The sequence below is a fragment of the Pistacia vera genome, unplaced genomic scaffold (genome assembly GCF_008641045.1).
Source record: "Pistacia vera cultivar Batoury unplaced genomic scaffold, PisVer_v2 Contig287, whole genome shotgun sequence".
Lineage (NCBI taxonomy): Eukaryota > Viridiplantae > Streptophyta > Magnoliopsida > Sapindales > Anacardiaceae > Pistacia > Pistacia vera.
The window spans coordinates 278,425-301,305 of record NW_022196098.1 but is presented as its reverse complement, the minus strand read 5'-3'; the positions used below and the strand labels follow the sequence as shown (position 1 = coordinate 301,305).

Genomic DNA, 22,881 nt, shown 5'->3' with positions numbered 1-22,881 from the left:
CAAAGAAACAAGCGGAGGGCAATTCTGTAATTTTAGAATTCTTCATGAAGGTTCGCCGTGGCGAAAACTGTTAAGCACGAGATTCCATTTTACCTTGTTGCCACGGCGAAGTCTGCAAATTTTAGTTTCTCCAAAACGCACAGTTTTATTTTAAGAAAGTTCTAGGTCTTTGGGCGAGGTATAAAAGAGAAACTTTACTGTTTTCGTAGGGGTCACCCAGTTTTCATCTGTTCTCATTGAGTTTTGAATTGATTTTGATATTTAAAGAGAAGATTTGAGCTTGAATCTTGTGGATTCTTCAACTAGGGGAGATCTCTACTATTTTCTCTACATTTCAATATGTTGAACATTGTGTTTGTTGTTTTTCTTGCTGTGTATTTTGATTTAGTTATGAACTAACCCATTTTGGGTTAGGGTTTTGATTAAGTTCGGATTTCTATGGGTTAATGAATTGATTACTGTTATTTCCATATTCTAGTACATAGATTGTGTGGTTATTCTATTTTTAATGGAATTTATTTGATGAATATGATGAGATTGAGAAATGAATCATGTTAAGCTTCTTGAATAATCACCGCTGTAGTATTGAATACTAGAGATGGATTTAAGAATCAATGAAATCAATCTAGGATTCCTTGTGCTTAATGAACTTGGACTTATTAATCTTCAATTTGTTGGGTGCGGATGATAATCCGTGGATTATACTATTTTTATTAGACTTTTTAGACGGATTTCAGATACTTTTTAGTTCATTTTGACCTGAATTGCTATTTAATTCTCTATATTTTGTGTTTCAGGCTAAAATTGACATTTTATGCAAATAAGGAGTGAATTGAAGTTTTTGGACTCAGAAGTTAGCGGATCTCAGAAGTTGGGAAAGTTCTGAAGCAGAGTGGATGCACTATGAAGCTTGTTTCCATGAGGAGAGTGACGAAGATCGAAGATTCAAGCAAAGAAGCAAGCGGAAGGCAATTCTGTAAATTCAGAATTCCACATGAAAGTTCGCCACAGCGAAAAGAGTTGTGCACGAGGGATTAATTCACTTCTTCACCGCGGCGAGAATCCTTCTTCGCCACGGCGAAGTCTGCAAACTCCAAAAACGCACAGTTTCATTTAGGCATTTTTCTAGGTTTTTGGGCTGAGTATAAAAGAAAAACATAGTCATTTTTGTTGAGGAGTTCATTTTTTAGAGAGAGAGCAACTATTTTCATTCTCTTAGGCTTAATTTGGGCGAACTTTGATTGGAAAGAGTGAAGATTCGAGATTGAAACCAGTGGATTCGTCATCTCTGGGAGATTTCTTATCTTTTCTCTTATTTTCATTATGTTGAACATTGGGTTTTTCGTTTCTTTAGTTTGTGTTGTTGATTTAGCTATGAACTAACCCATTTTGGGTTAGGGTTTTGATGTAGTTCGGATTCTAATGGGTTAAGTAATTGATGATTATTATTTTCATATGATTTTGCTTTGATTGTGTGATTATTCTGAAATATTGTTTTTATGTGATGAACATGATGAGATTGAGAAATAATTCATGTTAAGCTTCTGGGGTAATCACCATTGTAGTATTAAATGCTGAGATAGATTTAAGAATCATGAATTCAATCTAGGATTCTTTCTGTGTAACACCTACTGAAAACTAGTACAATGCATCCAATTAACAATGGAAAATTGGGCCCAAAATGTTTCTTTTCATTACAATTCACATATCTTTTATACACAAAGGTTACTGTTTACAAAAGTGCATTTTAAAAGACAAATAGGGGAACAGTGTACTATTGCTCCTCCGCGCCACGCCCCTCCAACCGCATCAACACCTAGAACCTGCATCCACAAGGAAAATACGGGGTGAGCACAAATAATGCTCATTAAGTAAACTCTCTAACTGTCTGTCCCCGTGTGTGACTCTTAATTCTTTCCTTTTCTAATTCGTTTCTATAACATCATGGCCTCATCTTACCGGAGGTACGGCCGAATGGCGTTCACACAGCACCATCTCACTCTCTATGGCTATCAGTGGAATTCACACAGTACCAACCCGTTCTTATTGACTACCGAGTGAGGATCACAAAGCACCAACTCGGTTCCTCCTAACTATCGGGTGGAGATCACCTAGCACCTACCCGTTCCTCATGAATTTTGGTAACGATCACCAAGCATTTACCCGTCTCTAGTCACATCGGGTGTGATCACAAAGCATCAACCCGCTTCTACTAGCCATTGGATGATGATCACAAAGCATCAACCTACATATCTCTTATTTAATCGGGTAGTGGTCACAAGCCTTACCCATTCCTACTACTCCATTGGTGACGATCACTAAGCATCGACCCATCTCTAAGGGCCATTCGATGATGATCACAAGCATCAATCCGTTCCCATAACGGTCGGGTGATGATCACAAAGCATCATCTCACCATACTACTCTTCTAACTCTTCTATTGTAGCATTTTTTCAATGCTCTCTCCCTTAGAGTAATTTTACCCACTAACTCTCTACTCATAGGGTATTTCTATACACAAAGTTTTCCTACTCTCCTTAGGTCACTTTTCAATGCATATAACAATGCACATGGATGATTCATCTCTACTAATGCACTTGTGAAATGCCAACATGCAATGTTGCAAGAATTAAGGTTCATTACTCACACTCAAACCTCTATTAGGCATTTCATCAAACAACTCATGTGCACTATAAAACTCTATCATAGCCATAACTAAAACTTTTCCTACATCCAAAATGGGAAAAACCCCTTCACAAGTCATAATAACCTGTCAAATAAAAACACTTCCAAAAAGGGTTCCATAACACCCCTTCAAATCCATCTCAACTACCTTGCCATACCAACACACCCATTTCTCATATTTGCAAAGTAATAACATTCACAAGCATAGAAATTTCTATTTAATCCTTCATACATGCCATATTACATGTAATCACATACATACATCAAGTCTACCAAACCCTAATCAAGAAATTTCATAAATCTCAACTTGGGTTGGGTTTTACTTACTTGCTATGAGAGACTTCACCAATCTTCTTTTCACTTGGTTTGTTGACTATTCTCTCTACTCATAACCAAAAGAATGAAACCCTCAAAACCAAAATGAACCAAAATCTACATATCACACAACTTAGGAGAAATCCTTACCTTAGGAAGCCTTAGGTTGCTTTCATACCCCCAAATCACTTCAAAACCCTTGAAATTCCTTGAACCAAAGAAAAGAGAATTGAGGGGAAAAATGAAGATTCACGTTTGAGAAGAAGAAATGAGGGTTCTTTGATTCTAATTCCTTTATTGAAATATTAACACACTCATTCCCATTTTGCCCTTGTTCTATTTTGGGAATTCCATCCATATCCTTTGATTCATTACAATCTCACCCCCCATTTCAACACATTCTCCATGAAAAATCCTTACAATTCACTCCCCACTTTTCCTGCTAATTAGGGGTAAATGGTCAAATAGCCCTTGGAGAAAATATCTAAAACTCAATCACATTTTATTCGGGCTGTCGCCGGCGGCGAAGAAACCTTTGTCGCCGCGGCGAAACTGTCCAGAAGTTTCACCCTTGGTTCAACCCATCTTCGCCGCGGCGAAGACTCTTCTCGCCCCGGCGAAGCTTGGTACACTCAAATTCTTCTATTTTCAACCAATTTCAGGGCAACATCACATAACATTCAAACAACCAAATATAACAAAAACCAACTCGATTAAGGGCGAAAGAGGAAACAATAACAACGTACCTCAAGCGGGCGGTTACAATTCTTCCCCCCTAAAAGAATTTCGTCCCCGAAATTCAAACAAATACCTCTGGAAACGATTCTGCATGTCCCGTTCTACTTCCCAAGTGGCTTCTTCCACTTTGTGATTCCTCCAAAGGACCTTCACTAGCGGAACACTCTTGTTCCGAAGTTCTTTAACCCTTCGATCCAAAATCTGAACTGGACGTTCTTCATATACTAGATTCTCTGTTACTTCAACGTCCTCTACGCTCAAGATGTGGAGGGGATCACTTACATATTTCCGTAGCATCGAGACATGAAAGACATCGTGCACCCTATCCATGCTAGGTGGTAAGCCAATCTGTAGGCCACCTTCCTCTACTCGTTGCAAGATCTCAAAAGGACCTACATACCTCGGTGCTAACTTCCCTTTGGTTCCAAAGCGCATGACTCCTTGTAGGGGAAACCTTCAGAAACACCTTGTCGCCCACTTGGAATTCTACCTCTTTCCCTCTTCAAGTCGGCATAACTCTTCTGTCGATCTTAGGCTTGTTTCATTCTACTTCGGATCACCTTCACATCTTCTACTATTTTCTGAGTCATCTCTGGCCCAAGAGCGGTACTCAACTCATCTCTCTCTCCTACTTCATCCCAATGAAGCGGAGACCTACATCGTCTACCATACAAAGCCTCGTAAGGCGCCATTCTAATTGTAGACTGATAACTGTTGTTATAGGCAAATTTACTAATGGTAACATCTCATGCCAGATACTCTGTAATCCCATGCAACAGGCTCTCACCTATCCTCGAGCACCTGATTCGGTCTCTCGCGTTTGGCCATCTGTCTGAGGGTGATAGCATACTGAATGCTAAACGGTTACCAAACTCCTCTGTAACTTGTCCAGAAGGTTGAACAAATCTGGAATCTCTATCTGATACTATAGCCTGGGCACACCATGCATCTCTGACTATCTCCTTGAGGTAAATCTAAGCCAACTGATCTGTATTGGTGCTCTCCTTTACTGGAGGAAATGGGCTGACTTGGTTAACCTATCCACATCACCCATATAGCATTATATCCTTTCTGCACTCTGGGAAGACCCGTGATAAAATCCACTGAAATGCTCTCCCATTTCCACTCTGGAACACTCAATGGCTGAAGCAACCCTGACGGCCGTTGATGTTCCGCTTTCACCTGCTGACAAGTTAGACATTTAGCCACAACCTCGGCGATGTCTTTCTTCATACCTGACCACCAATAGCCTTTCTTGATATCCTGATACCTCTGGTTGCTCCCGGGACGGTGTACGGTGTGTCATGAGCCTCTAAGAGGATTTTCTGTTTCAACTCCTCATAGGAGGAATGCAAACCGATTTCTGAAATAGAGGGCACCATCTCTCACAAAGAACTCTGATGTCTTGCCCTCATGCACTTGCTGAACTATTTTCTGACACCACTCATCAGCCTTTGCTTTTCTCTAATTTCCTCTAGTAGAGGACTGTACCACTAGGCTGGCAATTCTTCCCGGAACCACCTCAATCTGTTCCTTAGACACACTCTTCTATTAACTCTTTCTGCCTGGTAAGCCGGAAAACTGAGCTTTTCTACTCAAGGCATCTGCTACTACATTGGCTTTCCCTGGTTGGTACTTGATCTCACAATCATATCCTTGACCAGCTCTAACCACTTCTCTTGCCTCATATTCAACTCCTTTTGAGTGAAGAAGTACTTCAAACTCTATGATCGGTGTAGATATTACTCTTCACACCATAAAGGTAATGCCTCCATATCTTTAAAGCAAAGACCACGGCTGCTAACTCTAGGTCATGCGTAGGGTATCTGGTCTCGTACTCTTTCAATTGACGAGAAGCATAAGCTATAACCCTACCTAACTGCATCAACACAGCTCCGAGTCCCTGCAAAGAGGCGTCTGTATAAATGTCATAATCTACACCCCTCCTGTGGTACACTAGTACAGGAGCTGATGTTAACCTTTTCTTCAACTCTTGGAAGCTTTCTTCACAAGCTGCTGACCAGACAAAAGGAGTTTTCTAGCTTGGTAAGAGCTGTCACGGTTTAGCCAACTGGGCGAATCCCGCTACAAATCGCCGGTAGTAGCCTGCTAAGCCTAAGAAACTCCTGATTTCTTTCACTGTTCTCGGCTTCTGCCATTCCAGAATTGCCTGCACTTTACTCTGATCTACCGAAATCCCCTCCTTCGACACGGTATGACCCAGGAATATCACTTGGTTCAGCCAAAACTCACACTTGGAAAATTTAGCACACAACTTCTTTTCTCTCAGCCGTTGCAATACTAATCCTAAGTGTTTCTCATGTTCTTCTCTTGACTTTGAGTAAATCAGAATGTCGTCGATGAACAACAATAAACTGATCCAAATACTCATGAAATACCCTGTTCATCAGTCCATAAAAACTGCTGGGGCATTGGTCAACCAAACGGCATTACTACACAAATTCATATGCCCGTACCTGGTACGAAAGGCATTCTTAGCCACATCTTGCTCAGCCACTCTTACCTGGTGGTACCCGACCTCAATCAATTTTGGAGAACACTGCTGCACCTTTCAACTGATCAAGAGGTCATCTATCCGGGGTAGTGGGTACTTATTCTTCACTGTAACTTTATTCAACTCCCTATAATCGATACACATTCTTAGTGATCCATCCTTCTTTTTCACAAACAGGATTGGAGCTCCCCAAGGGGAATGACTTGGTCGGATGAAGCCTTTATCTAAAAGTTCTTGGAGTTGCTTCTTTAATTCTTGGAGCTCAGCTGGGCCATTCGATAAGGGCTTTGGATATTGTGCTGTCCCTGGTGCTAGTTCGATACTAATTCTACCTCTCTCTCTGGAGGCAAACCCGTAACTCTTCCGGAAACACATCTAGAAAGTCTCGAACTACTGGCACCCTCTGGATCTCTAACTGTGGAACATCACCACTCTGCACTACATGGGCAATATACCCCGAACACCCCTTTCTCAACATCTTCCTGGCCTTTACATTACTAATCAGCATGCTCAACTGATGGCCTTCTCCAAAACTAAACTTATCTCCACAATCGAGGTTAAACCTCGCCTTCTTTTTTTTTCCGACAGTCAATCTCTACTCCATACCTCCCTAGGAAATCCATGCCCAGAATCACATCAAGTCGGGCATATCAAAAACTATTAAGTCAACTGTCAACTCTCTACCCTGGATCACTAAGGACTCCTCTTAACAAAATCTCTTGAGTCACAACACTACCCCATCGGTAGTTCTATCTTAATGGGCTGAGTCGCTCTAGTAGGTTTCAAACCTAATCTCTCAAGCATCCCATAAGATATAAACAATGGGTAGCACCCGAATCAATTAAAGCATATAAGGGACTGCATGAAATAATAACTGACCAGTAACGGCTGATGGACTGGCCTCTTGCTTCCCCTTGTGCCACAGTAAAAACTCTGGCACTCGCAGTACCTCCTGAACTCTGAGCAGTTGGTGGAAGAGGAGCTTTGCAATCCCTCATCATGTGCCCTGGCTGCCGGCACCTATAGCATACTCTCTGATCCTTCAGACACTCTCCCGGGGTGGTTTTTCCACACTTAGGGCAAGGAGGAAACCCTTCCGTTCGAGGTCGCTTATTCCTCCACTCCTTTCTATTCTGTCTATACTGAAACTCTTCTTCTTGATTCTTCATGTCTTTACCTTTATCACCCTCATGTTTCTCTCTCTGAGGAGCGAGGGTAGCTCCTTCGGTCCTCCTGTCGAGGATCCTACGGGGAAGATTTTATTCTCAAAATCTCCGCCTTCATTGCCCGCCTCAAAGCCTCACTATAATTCCGAGGGGGTTTGGAGCTTGTCATAATATCCCGGGCTATCTCCGGCTTCAATCCATGCACAAACTTATCCCTTCTCAAGCCGGAGTGCTCACTATTCCCGGTGCAAACCTTGCAAGGGCTTGAACTTCACTGAGTATTCTTTCACAGCGCTAGTCCCTTGCTGAAGACTGATAAATTCTTGGACCTTCTCATGAACTTGGTCCTCTGATCTATACTCAGCCTCAAACTCTTGCCTAAACTCTTCCCACATCATTACTGTTGCGTCGTGAGTTTCTTTCCATCAATTCCCACCAAATTCGGCATCACCCCGAAACAAGAACTCGCTACCGGATCTTCTCCCGTCTGACATGGGAAATAAACCCGTGGCTCGTTCTACTGACCCAAGCCACTCCTCTGCTACTACTGGATCCGTATACCCTTAAACTCTGAGGGCTGATGCTGACTGGAAAGACCATAAATCGGTTCACTCTGTTCGTACTGGGGGAGTGTACCGGTTGCCCTCTCTCTACGGGCGTAACTGCGTACTGTACTTTACGGGGGGTACCACTCTCCCCTGAGTTTCAGCCATAACTTGCTGTAAAATTCCCCGGATTCTAGCTTCATCCAAGGAGAGGGCGTAGACTCTGGTGGGTAAGAAGGTTCTCCTTCATTCACCACACCTTTACCGCGATTTCGATAACTATGCCTCATCTACAAATGATCACACTAATGAACTCAAGAAACAATTACTGTAAGGAAAGAATTACTCACACAGTCGGTTAGAGGACGTCGTGGCGATGAGAATAGTACACTGTTCAATCCCAAAATCTTTGCTCTGATACCAAAAATGTAACACCTACTGAAACTAGTACAATGCATGCAATTAACAATGGAAAATTGGCCCAAAATGTTTCTTTTTCATTACAATTCACATATCTTTTATCACAAAGGTTACTGTTTACAAAAGTGCATTTTAAAAGACAAATAGGGAACAGTGTAGCTATTGCTCCTCGCGCGCCGACGCCCCTCCAACCGCATCAACCCCTAAACCTGCATCCACAAAGGAAAATAACGGGGTGAGCACAAATAATGCTCAGTAAGTAAAACTCTCTAACTGTCTGTCCCCGTGTGTGACTCTTAATTCTTTCCTTTTCTAATTCTGTTTCTATAACATCATGGCCTCATCTTACCGGAGGTACGGCCGAATGGCGTTCACACAGCACCATCTCACTCTCTATGGCTATCGGTTGGAATTCACACAGTACCAACCCGTTCTTAGTGACTACCGAGTGAGGATCACAAAGCACCAACTCGTTCCTCCTAACTATCGGGTGGAGATCACCTAGCACCTACCCGTTCCTCATGAATTTTGGGTAACGATCACCAAGCATTTACCCGTCTCTAGTCACTATCGGGTGATGATCACAAGCATCAACCCGCTTCTACTACGCCATTGGATGATGATCACAAAGCATCAACCTACATACTCTTATTTAATCGGGTAGTGGTCACAAAGCATCTACCCATTCACTACTCATTGGGTGACGATCACTAAGCATCGACCCATCTCTAAGGGCCATTCGGATGATGATCACAAAGCATCAATCCGATTCCCATAACGGTCGGGTGATGATCACAAAGCATCATCTCACCATACTACTCTTCTAACTCATTCTATTGTAGCATTTTTTCAATGCTCTCTACCCTTAGAGTAATTTTACCCACTAAGCTCTCTCTACTCATAGGGTATTTCTATACACAAAGTTTCCTACTCTTCCTTAGGTCACTTTTCAATGCATATAACAATGCACATGGATGATTCATCTCTCACTAATGCACTTGTGAAATGCCAACATGCAATGTTGCAAGAATTAAGGTTCATTACTCACACTCAAACCTCTATTAGCATTTCATCAAACAACTCATGTGCACTATAAACTCTATCATAGCCATGAATCTAAAACTTTTCCTAACCATCCAAATGGGGAAAAACCCCTTCACAAAGTCAAATAACCTGTCAAATAAACACTTCCAAAAAGGGTTCCATAACACCCCTTCAAATCCATCTCAACTACCTTGCCATACCAACAACCCTTTCTCATATTTGCAAAGTAATAACATTCAAAAAGCATAGAAATTTCTATTTAATCCTTCATACATGCCATATTACATGTATATCACATACATACATCAAGTCTACCAAAACCCTAATCAGAAATTTCATAAATCTCAACTTGGGTTGGGTTTTACTTACTTGCTATGAGAGACTTCACCAAATCTTCTTTTCACTTGGTTTGCTTGACTATTCTCTCTACTCATAACCAAAAGAATGAAAACCCCTCAAAAACCAAAATGAACCAAAATCTACATATCACACAACTTAAGGAGAAATCCTTACCTTAGGAAGCCTTAGGTTGCTTTCTATACCCCCAAATCACTTCAAACCCTTGAAATTCCTTGAACCAAAAGAAAAGAGAAATTGAGAGAGAGAAATGAAGATTCACGTTTGAAAGAAGAAAGAGGGTTCTTTGATTCTAATTCCTTTTATTTGAAATATTAACACACTCATTCCCATTTTGCCCTTGTTCTATTTTGGGAATTCCATCCATATCCTTTGATCATTACAATCTCACCCCCATTTCAACACATTCTCCTGAAAAATCCTTACAATTCACTCCCCACTTTTCCTGCTAAGGGGGTAGAATGGTCAAATAGCCCTTGGTGGAAAAAATATCTAAAACTCATCAACATTTTATTCGGGGCTGTCGCCGCGGCGAAGAACCTTTGTCGCCGCGGCGAAACTGTCCAGAGAGTTTCACCCTTGGTTCAAACCCATCTTCGCCGCGGCGAAGACTCTTCTTCGCCCCGGCGAAGCTTGGTACACTCAAATTCTTCTATTTTCAACCAATTTCAGGGCAACAATCAACATAACATTCAAACAACCAAATATAACAAAAACCAACTCGATTAAGGGCGAAAGAGAAACATAACAACGTACCTCAAGCGGGGCGTTACATTCTGCTTAATGAACTTTGAACAATTAGTCTTCATTTTGTTGGTGCGGAAGTTTCAATAGGGAAAGTAAGGAAATATAGCCTGAGAAGGTATATTTTATAACTTAGAGAGGTCGATTTACATCAATGCATGTGAATAGTAATGGATTAGTATAATCCTAGGTTTAATCCAGAGAATCCGAATGAAGTCAATCCTTACCCGTTTGTTTTGATTGATTTTATCCGCGTTTTAAATCTTGCTTTCATAATTTAGTTTTGAATATTTAGAAATTTTGATTTAGTTTAGTTTAAAATTCTCCCATAAATCCAAACAATTCGCTTGCTCCAACTTGAAAACAGTAGAAAAACTTAGTGCTTAGCAACCAATTCTCGTGGGAATGATACTCACTCATCACTCTATTACTTGTGTGACTAGTATACTTGCTACATATTGCATGTTGTGTAAACACGCATTAGCGGAAGTTTAATAGGAAAAGTGAAACAAAGCCTGAGAAGGTATGTTTTATAACTTAGAGAATTCAATTTACAATTAGTGCATGTGAATGTGGAATAGCATAATCCGTAGCTTAATCCATAGAGTTCGAATGAAGTCAAACCTACCTTTTTTAAATTGTATTACCCTTGTTTTTAATTCTTGTTTTCATATTTAGTTTTTAACACTTACATATTTTGTTTTTGTTTTAGTTTAATTCTCTCCCATTAATCCAAACAATTCGATTCGATTGCTCTAACTTAAAAACACTTAGGAAAATTAGTTCTAGCAACCAATCCTCGTGGGAACGATACTCTCATTTATTACTTTGTGTGACTAGTGCACTTGCTATTTTTGCATGTTTGTAGTAAAACGCATCAAATACCGATCCCTAATTTATCATTTGGATAGACCAAGGTATCATTGAGGTCTACATTTCATTGTCGAACCATTATCAGGATGTGATTAGTTGCATTTATAATTTGTTATAACTTTTCTAAGAACACTACTAAACCATGAACTTGACTATAGAATTGTAATAAGGCAGATACCAACCCATAATTTATCCATAGTTTAAATAGACAAAAGATTTCTTATCTTAGAAATCTCGCTGTTGTGATCTTAATCTGACTATACAAAATAAAATGTGGATGACCAATATAGGAACTTTTTAGATCATCAGGTTCAATCATGATTGTACTATAGAATTTAGATAGATGACTGTAAGAATGATACAACGTGATATCAGTCAAGATGCCGAACTATAGTACTAATAAAAAATTGAAGTGGCTTAATGTCTCTTTGAGTTGATATCAACCAAGTTGCCGAACTATAAATGCATTGCTAATGCATTTCAAAGGTCTAAATAAAGAGATATAAAGATTGGAGTTAGTTTCTTCATAATATGATAAATTTGACGATTTGGATTGTAATAAACTATCTGCTGAGTCATAAGTTATTCAATATATCAAATGTGTGCTTTATTTCAAAAACTCAATGGAGAACCATAATATTTTATGCTGATGAATTGTAATAAATAGACTGCGGAACCAATCATGCTATCTGATTATGAATGACGATTTGTTACTTCTTTTGTTAGTATGGGTGCATTGCATTGGCATTCCAGAGGTCTAACTATTTTAACACATTGGATGTGTATTAATAACAATTATATAGGTGCATTGAAATGGTATTGCAAAAGTCTAAATAAAAAGATATAAAGATTGGAGTTAGTCTCTTCATATCCTGTTTTGTAGCTTTACAATTACTCCTTTTTGACACGTTGGATTTGTAGTTTAATGGCATCTACGTAGGATTGCTATTAATAATTATATAGGTGCATTCTGTTGACATTGCACATGTTTACAGATATATATTTATCAAAAATTGATTGGCACATCGTACTGTTATGTGACATTTTTAATGTGAGATTACTATTAATGATTAGGATATTAGAATTTTGGTTTAATTATGGGTTAATGTACTTACTTTATGATTGATGTGTTCGGTATTTTGATGATGTTTGCTATTCTGATATTTAATGTCGTTCTTAATGGTGTTAGTCTCTTCATATCCTGTTTTGTAGCTTTAGAATTGCTCATTTTTTACCCGTTGGATTTGTAGTTTAATGACATCTACGTAGGATTGCTATTAATAATTATATAGATGCATTGTGTTAACATTGCAAATGTTTATAGATATATATTTATCTAAAATTGATCAGTGCATTGTACTGTTTTGTGATACTTTTAATGTGAGATTACTATTAATGGTCAAGACATTAGAATTTTGGTTTAATTATGGGTTAATGTACTTACTTTTTGATTGATGTGTTCAATATTTTGATGATGTTTGGTATTCTGATATTTAATGTTGTTCTTAATGTAGTGCTTTTGTTAAAGTGTTACTAAAGTAAATGGTACTATTTATGTCGACATTTATACGGTATTAATGGAATTCATAAAAGCAGATATTTATGTTAATGTAACGGGATTGTTATATATTTGTTTTCGCTTCACCTTCTTGGATATTTTCATGGTGTTTGATCAGTCATTATTTAATTTTTTTATTATTGTTATGTTGTTTATGAAGTGTTATTGAAGTTGATGCAATTTTGTGGATAGATATTTATCTGAAAGGGATCGATACATTGTATTTGCTATGTATTATTCTTAATGCGAAATTAATGTGAATTGTGAGGAGTATCTATCTGAATGTGAAAGGTTTTATACAAAACTCTTGAAATTAATGTGTTTGTTATATATATGTAGTTGTTTATGTTGTCGTATTGGATTAAGAGAAATAACTAAAGGTACTTGAAAGTACATGGTTAGATAATTGTTAAATGTGTTTGACTATTGTGCTCTTATTATAAATATATTTTTTATTGCATCCTGGTGTAGGTATACTCAGCTAAAAAAAAAAAAAAACAAATTGCTGGTATAGTTGAAATATAGTTCATGTTATAGGTAATGTGATACCTTTAATTGTTTTTACCTTTCTATTGTAATACTATATATGTTGAACAATGAATTTGCCTACAAAAGCTATTAATTTGCGTATAATTATATTATAGAGTTGTAATAAAGAAATTGATGAACAATATTATAGTGACAATTGTAAATTCGTAAGTTCTTCTTGGAGTTTAAAATTTCAGTACCGAACAAAAAATTCCGCATACTATTAAACTATAATAAGAAATATTTATACTATAAATTAGACTATAAAATTGAAACGTTATTTTATTTATTTATTTATTTATAATCGTGATACACCGACATCTACTTTAGTTGTAAAATCTTGGTTGGGAATCATTATTGCTTTTATTGAATTGTACTAAAGATGAATTTCTTTTTACATGCCAAGTCATAACAACGTCTAATAATTCACTTCAAAATATTGATGAATCAAGAGATGATTGGATAGTCACTGTCAGAGTATCTAGATAGTGGGAATGTAGGAATTTCAAAATGGGTGACTGTAAACCCCGCGTTATTATTCCGATGCCCTAAGGTATGAAATTTACCTTTTCAAGTAATTTTCTTTTTTTGAATGGAAGGGTAAAATGGTCAATTTACATGTATTTCGAGATGTGGCCATTATAAAGTGTAAGGGGAGATGTCATTGAAGAGAAATGAGGGTAGAATGGTCATAAAGTTGATTGATATGGTTACATGGCATAAACATTAACCAAGGGTATAATGGTCTTTTCATACAAATCCATATGAATTAAGTACCATAAAAGTGCACCACGGTAATTATTCATTTCACCTAATGGTTGCTTAATTGTTAAGTGTTTTTAAAGAAGTCAAATGGCATTAATGAGTGCTAATCTTTATGTTGTGGTAGAATGACCAAAACGCCCTATAATGAAAATTTATGCCAATGACCCTTACATCTAACTTTTATTGACCAGTAATAGAGTACCAATGGAAAAAATATTTACAGGTTTTAAGAGAGAGGAGCCACCCCAAATGCATTATCTTCTTCTTCATCTCTCAATCCACCATAAAAGCCACTAATCCAAGCATTATTCTCAAATTTTCATAGATTTCGAGTTGATTTTCAAAGGATCCCATCCACACTTAACGAACTTCAATTTCAGGGTTTAGGTGAGTTTCAAAACCTATTTGTTCTGATCTTTTAGTTAAAAGAGAAATTCTTAAGTGGTTATGTGTATAAGGTAGAAATGGTACCTTAGAGCTAAGGAGGATGTCTTTGTGCTTTGAATACTAAGGTAAGGAAAAAATCTCCTTATGACTACAATTGATAATACCTAGGGTTTGTGAACACATTATTATGTTAATATGAGTATGATGGTATGTTTTGGTTATGGATTGTTTAAATGGGTGTGTTGATTGGTGTATGTGTGCATATGGAGGATGATTATGCCAATTAGAGATTTGTAGTGGATGAGTTTTGGCACTTTTGGTTCTATAAAAAAGGAGGTTTTTATGGCCTTTTATACTTAGAATGATATGGTAATGATATGAATGTGAAAATGAAGGTGACATGGTTAAAATGAATAGAATTCGATTTGGCTTTTTAAGACTTATACTGTACATGCTTCACTGAATTGGTCATAACTGAAGTTATAGAAGTCCGATTGAGTTGATTCTTGAAGTATTCAAATTTGATAAATAAACCTAAAACTTTTATGTTTTAGCAAAAAACAATTCGAATCAGAAGATAGGGAAAAGTTGCTTGAAAGTGACGAACTATATGGCATCCACCTTCTTAATGGAAATTCCCATTTGTTTTTAATTCTAATATCCCTGAATAATATTACTATTGCAATTCCTTGTATTGTATGAGAATTGAATGAATTAAGTTAAGGAATTTAGTAGGAAATATTCATGTCTAGAGTTTTGCTAAATTGATTGATGAGTTGTGCAATTGGCCAAGGGTATATGTTAAATGAATGAATAGTATGATGGAGCATGGGAGATGTAGTCCATATGTTTTGCATTCATAATGGTAAGGCAATACTTATTAGTTGACTTATGAACATTTTATGAAATGTTAAAGATTATCCATGAGTCTCTTGAGTGTATAAACCAAGACAGAGGAATGAAATTCTTATGAAACCATAAGTCCTTTGAGGTGACGACCAGAACAGGTAATGGTTCAAATGAAACCGATTGAATAACAAAGATTAATGAAAACATCAAGTATAAAGACAAAAGAAATAAGCATGCAATGTATATGAATATTTCATAAGTCATATATGTTCTATGTTATATTATGTATGGTTATGTTATGACTTATGTTTATGAGAAAAGTCCAAAGTGTATGATATGTTTTATGAACTTGTTTTGTCAAAGAATGAAGGTCATGTTTTGTAGGTAGGTAAGGTCCTAAGTAATATACTTGTATAATGAACCTTAATAGTTTATAAATGGCCATATTCCTTTTTTGAGCGATTAGCGCTCACCCCATGAAATGTTTTAAAAATGTTTTGCAGGCAAGGATTAAGGCATGAAGCTGGGAGAGGATTCCGAGGGACGCTATGAGCATGAAGGGATGTTTTAATGATGACTATTGAATGGTTTTGCTAGTATTTGGTGTAGTAATTGTGTTCATATTTCATATGTAGTAAATATGTCCATGTTCTATAATGGAGTAAATATGTTGTGTTAATAAGGAAATCAAATTGCTAGTAAATTTTGTAAGAGTGCGTATGGTCTAGTAAGTATTACTATGGATTTCATAATTTACTCCAAGAAAGGAAACTATATTTTTTTACTTGTACAATGAACTTATTATAGTTTAGAAATTAAATTATAAAAAATATATTTTTAAACTACAGGTTTATTCTTTAAACAGGATTTTAAAATAAACTTATTTCCTAGGCGTGCGTTTTCTAGGTTCTCAATGGCTAAGGGATACTTAGAAAATACCCGGCTAGGGAGGGGCTTTACAGTGACACACTTATGACCTTTACATGATTTTGATTGATCAACAAGTATAAAATGTATTATGAAAATAATGTTAAGACTTTTATTTCTGATTTATACAGGTTTGTTCAAATTTGTGATTTTCATTGGTTTTTTAGAATCAAGTTATTCATGGCTCGATACCAAAAAAATAGGATTTCGAAGTTTAAAATTCAACTTCATGAAGGGTCGATATATTTGATCAGACATATAAAAGTCACACCGTCTGCTCCTTCTTACAAACCTGTTGACGGTATATACCGTATACAATTTCTCACGATCATGATTGTGCAAGAAATAAAAGAACCGAGAATTGTTATTCCAAGATATAAATTTGAATTTGTTGGTCTTCATGATCATCAGACTAGAACAAATGATACAAGGTTTTTATCAGGTATAATGAATTTGAATATTTGTATTTTAAATGCATAAGAAATATCTTGGTACATCAAATATAATAAATTATATGTAGATATCATTGGAGTTTTTTTTGCAATAGGAGAAATTGAAGAAATCAAATCAATAAAGACTAAAAAAAGAGATATCAGATTGCAGATGGCACAATAAGTTCTTTTGTTAATGTTTTTACGTTCTTCTTCCACTTTAAATAGCTCACACCAATATTAATTTTAGAGAAACAATTGACATTACGTTATGGGGAAAAATTCTTGAAGAGATCAGTGAAGATTTGCAATCCGCAAACACCTACTCAATTGTCAAAATAGTTACTTCAACAAATGTTAAAGATTTCCAAGGTAATAAAAATATACTATATGAAATTGATATATTTTTTATAAGTAATTTATGTTTTTTTTTTTTTTTCCATATAGGAAGATTATATCTCAATACAACTTCGGCATCTAGAATTTATATAAATTTAGATATTGAGGAGGTGCATTCTCTATAGAAAGAGTATGTGTTTGAAAAACAATATTTTCAAATAATTTCGCAGATAGATTCATATTTAACATTTTATATACTCTTTCTTATTTCAGAAAAGGAATTCTGCTCATAATTTAATTGCAAAAGAAAATTTTGAATCAAGTTCCAATTGAGAAGGAAATGTTTGAGAATAGAACATCACTGAAACATGTTACCAATCTCGTGTGGCATAATGTTGATGAGGCACAGTATTCACTAAAACGTTAAACTGATTATTATAACATAGTTTGTGAACAAAAATTACATTTGAATAGGTGATGGAGTACATAATTAAGGCCAAGATAACTGAAGTTGATGATAGATATGGTTGGTGTTACAAGTCTTGCACCTATTGCAAGAAGGAAATTCTTGGTATTAATACCTATTTATATTGTGACAAATGCAACGAGGAATCGAAATCTCCTCAGATGAGGTATATCATTGTTTATTTTTTACTGTTTATAATTACATATTGTCAATGCAATGACAAGTACATTCAATTTCAGACATTGATTTATAATGATGTTTAGTTAATGTTATAATAGGTACGAGGTAGAGATGAAAGTGTCTGATGGAACTGTCGAAGCAACTTTTATATTGTTTGATACAGTGACCCAGAGATTGGTTGGGTTATCATGTTCTCAACTATTGAACAAACAAGGTAATGATCAAAAAAATATCCCAAAAGCTTTAAATGAGCTGTTTGGACAGATGTTCGTTTTCAAAATCCAGTTGAGAGTTATGGATCTGAAGGAAGGATATGAATCTTACACTATGACGAAACTTTTCGTGATTGATGAGAAACTTGAAGATGAATATAAGTTGCGAGAATTGCAAAAGGTCAGTATAATTTTTAATCTTAAATAGTTCATTTTCATAATATTGAGTGATATCAATGCTTTATAAAAAACAACAGGCAAATAATGGAGAATATGGATCACAATCCTCGACATCAAACATGACTGAATGCGAAATACTGACACCAAAAATCAAAGATATGTCTAGAAAAATGGTAGCAAGGGTACAAGGTGATGATCCTAAAAACAGTATAGACAATTCTTGTACAGACATGTTAGACACATCAAAAGAGAGAGAACGAGGAAATAAGCATAAAGAAAGTGACGATGAGAATGTTAATTTCAAGTAGCAATAAGGGTTACAAAAGCAACCTAAAAAAAAGGTTGAAGACTTGATAAAGTGATCATGTCACATTTGATAGATTAAGTATATAATGTAATTGGGACTTCATTTGTGAAAATGTTTTGTCTTGGTTGATGGATGCCAACATTAATAAATATAACATTAAACCACAATCCATCTACATTCATAGATTTCAATAAAACAATAAACAAATTATTTCGCGTAAAAAAAAAAAAAATATCACACCCTTTACTCAGGAATAACAAAATTGAACATTTGACTCTATGAACAATGTATGGTTGGAATATGAAACATCATCAAATTATATAACACATAACAACAAAAGAAATACAAAAAGGTCATTAATAATTAGGTATAATTCTAGGTTCGACATATTCTTTATTACAATTAGTATAAAATGTTATGGTTTAGTTTTGATATTTTGAATCGAAGCAGACAGTAAATTACTTCATAGATGTTACTGTGAAAGAATTAAATGTATACTGTCCCTTGAAATTCATGTAAGTATTTATCTGTGTATTTATAAATGCGATGAATTTTATGTCAATATTTTTTATAGGATCAGATTTGTTTGAATTATAGTTTATTGACAAGTAATACATTATTGAGGAAATACAATTTTTTTAAGATAAATTATCACAACATTAATAGTTCGATATACTTTTATATTTGAAAATCTTTATTATTTTTTTTTTAAACAATAATGAAACTATGAAATTTCTAATTAATTAGAGTTTTCAAATTATTAAGTTTTTTGATACTATTTTAAATGAATAAAATAAGTATAACATATGTTTATGGTTCGTTCAACAATAGGACCATTCTCGATTTAATTTTAGTAAAGTACATGAATATTTCCTTGAAAACGGAGATGAATAAATAATAACTATTAACTGCAAAAGAAATTAGCAAAAGTTAATTCATAGTTTCATTATTGTTTAAAATTGCAACAAGGAATCAAAACCTCCTCAAATAAGTTATATAATTGTTTATTAAGTTTATTATGATTTATAATGATGTTTGATTAATGTTATAACAAGTAAAAGGTAGATATGAGTATGTCAGACGGAATTGCGGAAGTAACTTTTATAATGTTTGATATAGTAGCCCAAAAATTAATTGGATTATCATGTTCTCAACTATTAAACAAACAAAGCCTTTGAATGAACTGTGTGAATAGGCGTTTGTTTTCAAAACTAGGCTAAGGTTTATTGATTTGAAAGAAATATATGAATCCTATACTGTGAGAAAAGTTTTAGCAGTCAATGTCAAACTTGAAAATGAATATAAGTTATAGAAATTACGGAAGGTTAGTATAAATTTTAAGTTTAAATAGTTGATCTTGATAATATTCAAGTGATATTAAATATCATACACGATTCACTACAAAATACTGACCTTGAATATCAAAGATATGTCTGCAAAAATAATATCAATTGTACAAGGTGATGATCCTAAAAATATAATTAGACCATTCTTACACAAACATGTTAGGCGCATCACAAGAGAGGAAAGAGGAAATAAATAGCAAAAAAGTGACTACAAGCACTTTTCAAGTAGACATAAAAACTATAAAAGCAATCCAAAAGAAACAACATTGAAATTTTGATAAAGGGTTCATCTCGTATTCAATAGATTAAACACACAAGCGAATTGGGTCTTCATTTGTGAATATTCTTTCTCTTGCCTGATGGAGGTCTACCTCCATGATGAGGTTGTTGCTCATGTGTAGGTTGAGAGGATACATTGACTGCATCTTGAACTTCTGTTGAATTTGCTGGCAAGATTGTGTCCTTTCGTTTGTTCATCAATTCCAAACATAATCCAGTGTATTTCTCTATTTGCAAGCAAACAAAATAAACACAATTTTTCTGATCTTCTCAAGTGTTCAAATTCATTTCACCAATTTCATATATAACATATAGTTTGTTGAAAGACATATTATTTTGCTATAAAAACCTTTTAAAATTATAAAAGTGATACAACAACATATTTGATTAATAATGTGCAGAAATCATACTGCTTCAAGTTTCCCAGATGCATTTTGTAGTTCAAAGCCAACTGATGATTTTCTTTTGTTAAGGTTTCAACCTGCGTTTGAGTGAAAACAATATCATTAATAGTACTTAAATAGATATAACAATTGAAGTTATCCAAAAAAGCGAATGATATTCTACTGTACTCTCTATACCTTCTTTTGGGATTTGAAGTACAAATCTATGTATTTGGTTTGCTAATTTTTGATTAGTTGTATTAAGTGGTCAACTTTTCCTTTCAAAATTTTAATTGTGTTACTTGGTTCAACCTGTTCCATCTGCTGAGATGATTGCAATTCGTCATCTTGGTTGCTGTCTGTATAAACCACCGAATCTATCAGACGTTGAAAGTCATCATTGTGACTATCCACAACTCTTCCTTGAAGTCTTACAGAGTGCCTTAGGACCCCTAGTACCTTGCTTCCGTTTAATTTTTGAAGATAGATTCCTTGCATTTTCTTTAACCTTAGATTGTGATTGTACCATCTTTGATGATTGATTCATTTTTTCCATTCTACCAAGATTACATAATAAAGTAGAGCAAATATGAAACTGAAATATATTAAGAAGAAAAGCAAATAGTTGAAAAAAAAAAGAAAAAACAAAACAAAACATCATTATCTCAAACATGTAAATTGCTGAAACAACAAATTCTCTTTAAAACTAAATGTAACAATTTTTTTTTTTTTTTTTTTTTTTTTTTTTGTGACCCTTCAAGTATTAATTTCTTATCAATAGAAAAAAAAAAAATCATAAACCTAGGTTTTCATTTTTTATAACGTTGAACCCATTTTTTTATGGTCTTATAATTGCATAAAATAACTTGATTCATAGGAATGGCCATCAAATACGACTGTATACTATAACAATAAACAAATTTTAACGATAAATTGCACAAACAAATAGATGAAACTACTACCAAAAACAAAGAGTAGTATTAAAAAGAGGGATGTGATATAAAATAACTGAATCGGCAATGTAGAAGACATCAACCTAAAGTTCCAAGCCTCTTCAAAAGAAAATCAGCACTGACGTAAGAGAAAGCCGAACGATTACACTACAGCATGTTCGATAGAGAATGGAATGAACAGAACTTAAAAAAATAGAAAATGCATTAAATAGACGAAATCATAAAAGAATATATTAATGAAACATAAATGACTATTAATCCGCTGACTGTAGAAAACGATTGGACGATGTTTTTGAAATAGCAGGTGTACTTTTTAATAAAATAATATAATTTTTTTAGGACTAATCGAACAACATTATTGTTAGATATTGCAAAAATAAGGTGGAATATTTTAATTGAATAAGGTCAATTGGCCAAACATAAGTTGAATGAAATACTAAAATGTAGTTAGTGATTTAATACTTTATTTAACTAAATATAAAACCATCAACCAAATTAAAATAAAAAATTACTTTAACTTACAGTTTCATATAATTAAGTTGGTAATCTTTATAAACATTTATTGTTAATTGAACTATAACCCTTGGTCATCAATTGAATAAATTTATTATAATACAATATTGTGAGCAAATTGTATGCTAATATCAAACTGTAATCACTGTATGAAACAACTGATTGATCAATCCAGTTATTAACATTGTTTCTTTACTATTATTAATTTAACAAAATATATATTATGTTTCCTTTGAAATTATCGATCAATTTTTTTTTTATCAATACTTATTTATTAGTATTTCTCTGTTGGTTTTCCAGGTGTAATCATCTATTAAACCAATGCAATGTTTCGAGCCAATACATATCACCTCGGTTGGCTTTTGATATTTTGGGGTTCTTCAATCATTGTATTCATTTAATAGGACATGTCTATTTGATTTCCTTATGTTCGTTTTCTCTTCTTATTTAAGTTGTTCTCAGACTGTATGTGCACATAAGTTCAATCCCAATTATAGTCATATAGCTTTCATACGTTTGTAGACTTTCATATCACTTTTACTTAATTGGTTCGATAATGGCCTGAAGAAAGAAGACTTGAAGCGGATTCTGAAAGACATCGACCACAGGTTACCAATATAAATACATACGAGAACAAAAATCAGAGAAGCCATGAATTCAATAATCGATGTCATGAATTTTAGTTGTTGTTGTTTTAGTCTCAAAGCAAAGGACACTTTGCTTTCTGTAGATGAAGAGCGATTGGAATGGGAGGACATCAGAGATGGGTAATACAAATTTTGTGCAATATAATGCAACTTTATTTCTAGCACGTTTAAATATTTATTAAATTCATTGTTTTTTTAAACTTGTGCTGCAGCATGGTGATAGACAAAT

At 34.9% G+C, this 22,881-nt stretch overlaps 1 protein-coding gene across 1 annotated transcript; it reads left to right on the top strand.

Moving 5' to 3' along the window:
* Window positions 1-17,663: 17,663 nt before the first annotated feature.
* LOC116134384 (replication factor A protein 1-like) lies at window positions 17,664-18,532 on the top strand. The gene is made up of 3 exons (XM_031420059.1): window positions 17,664-17,818; window positions 17,931-18,225; window positions 18,302-18,532. Exons 1-3 carry the CDS (start codon window positions 17,664-17,666, stop codon window positions 18,530-18,532), a joined length of 681 nt encoding a protein of 226 aa, XP_031275919.1.
* Window positions 18,533-22,881: the final 4,349 nt, after the last annotated feature.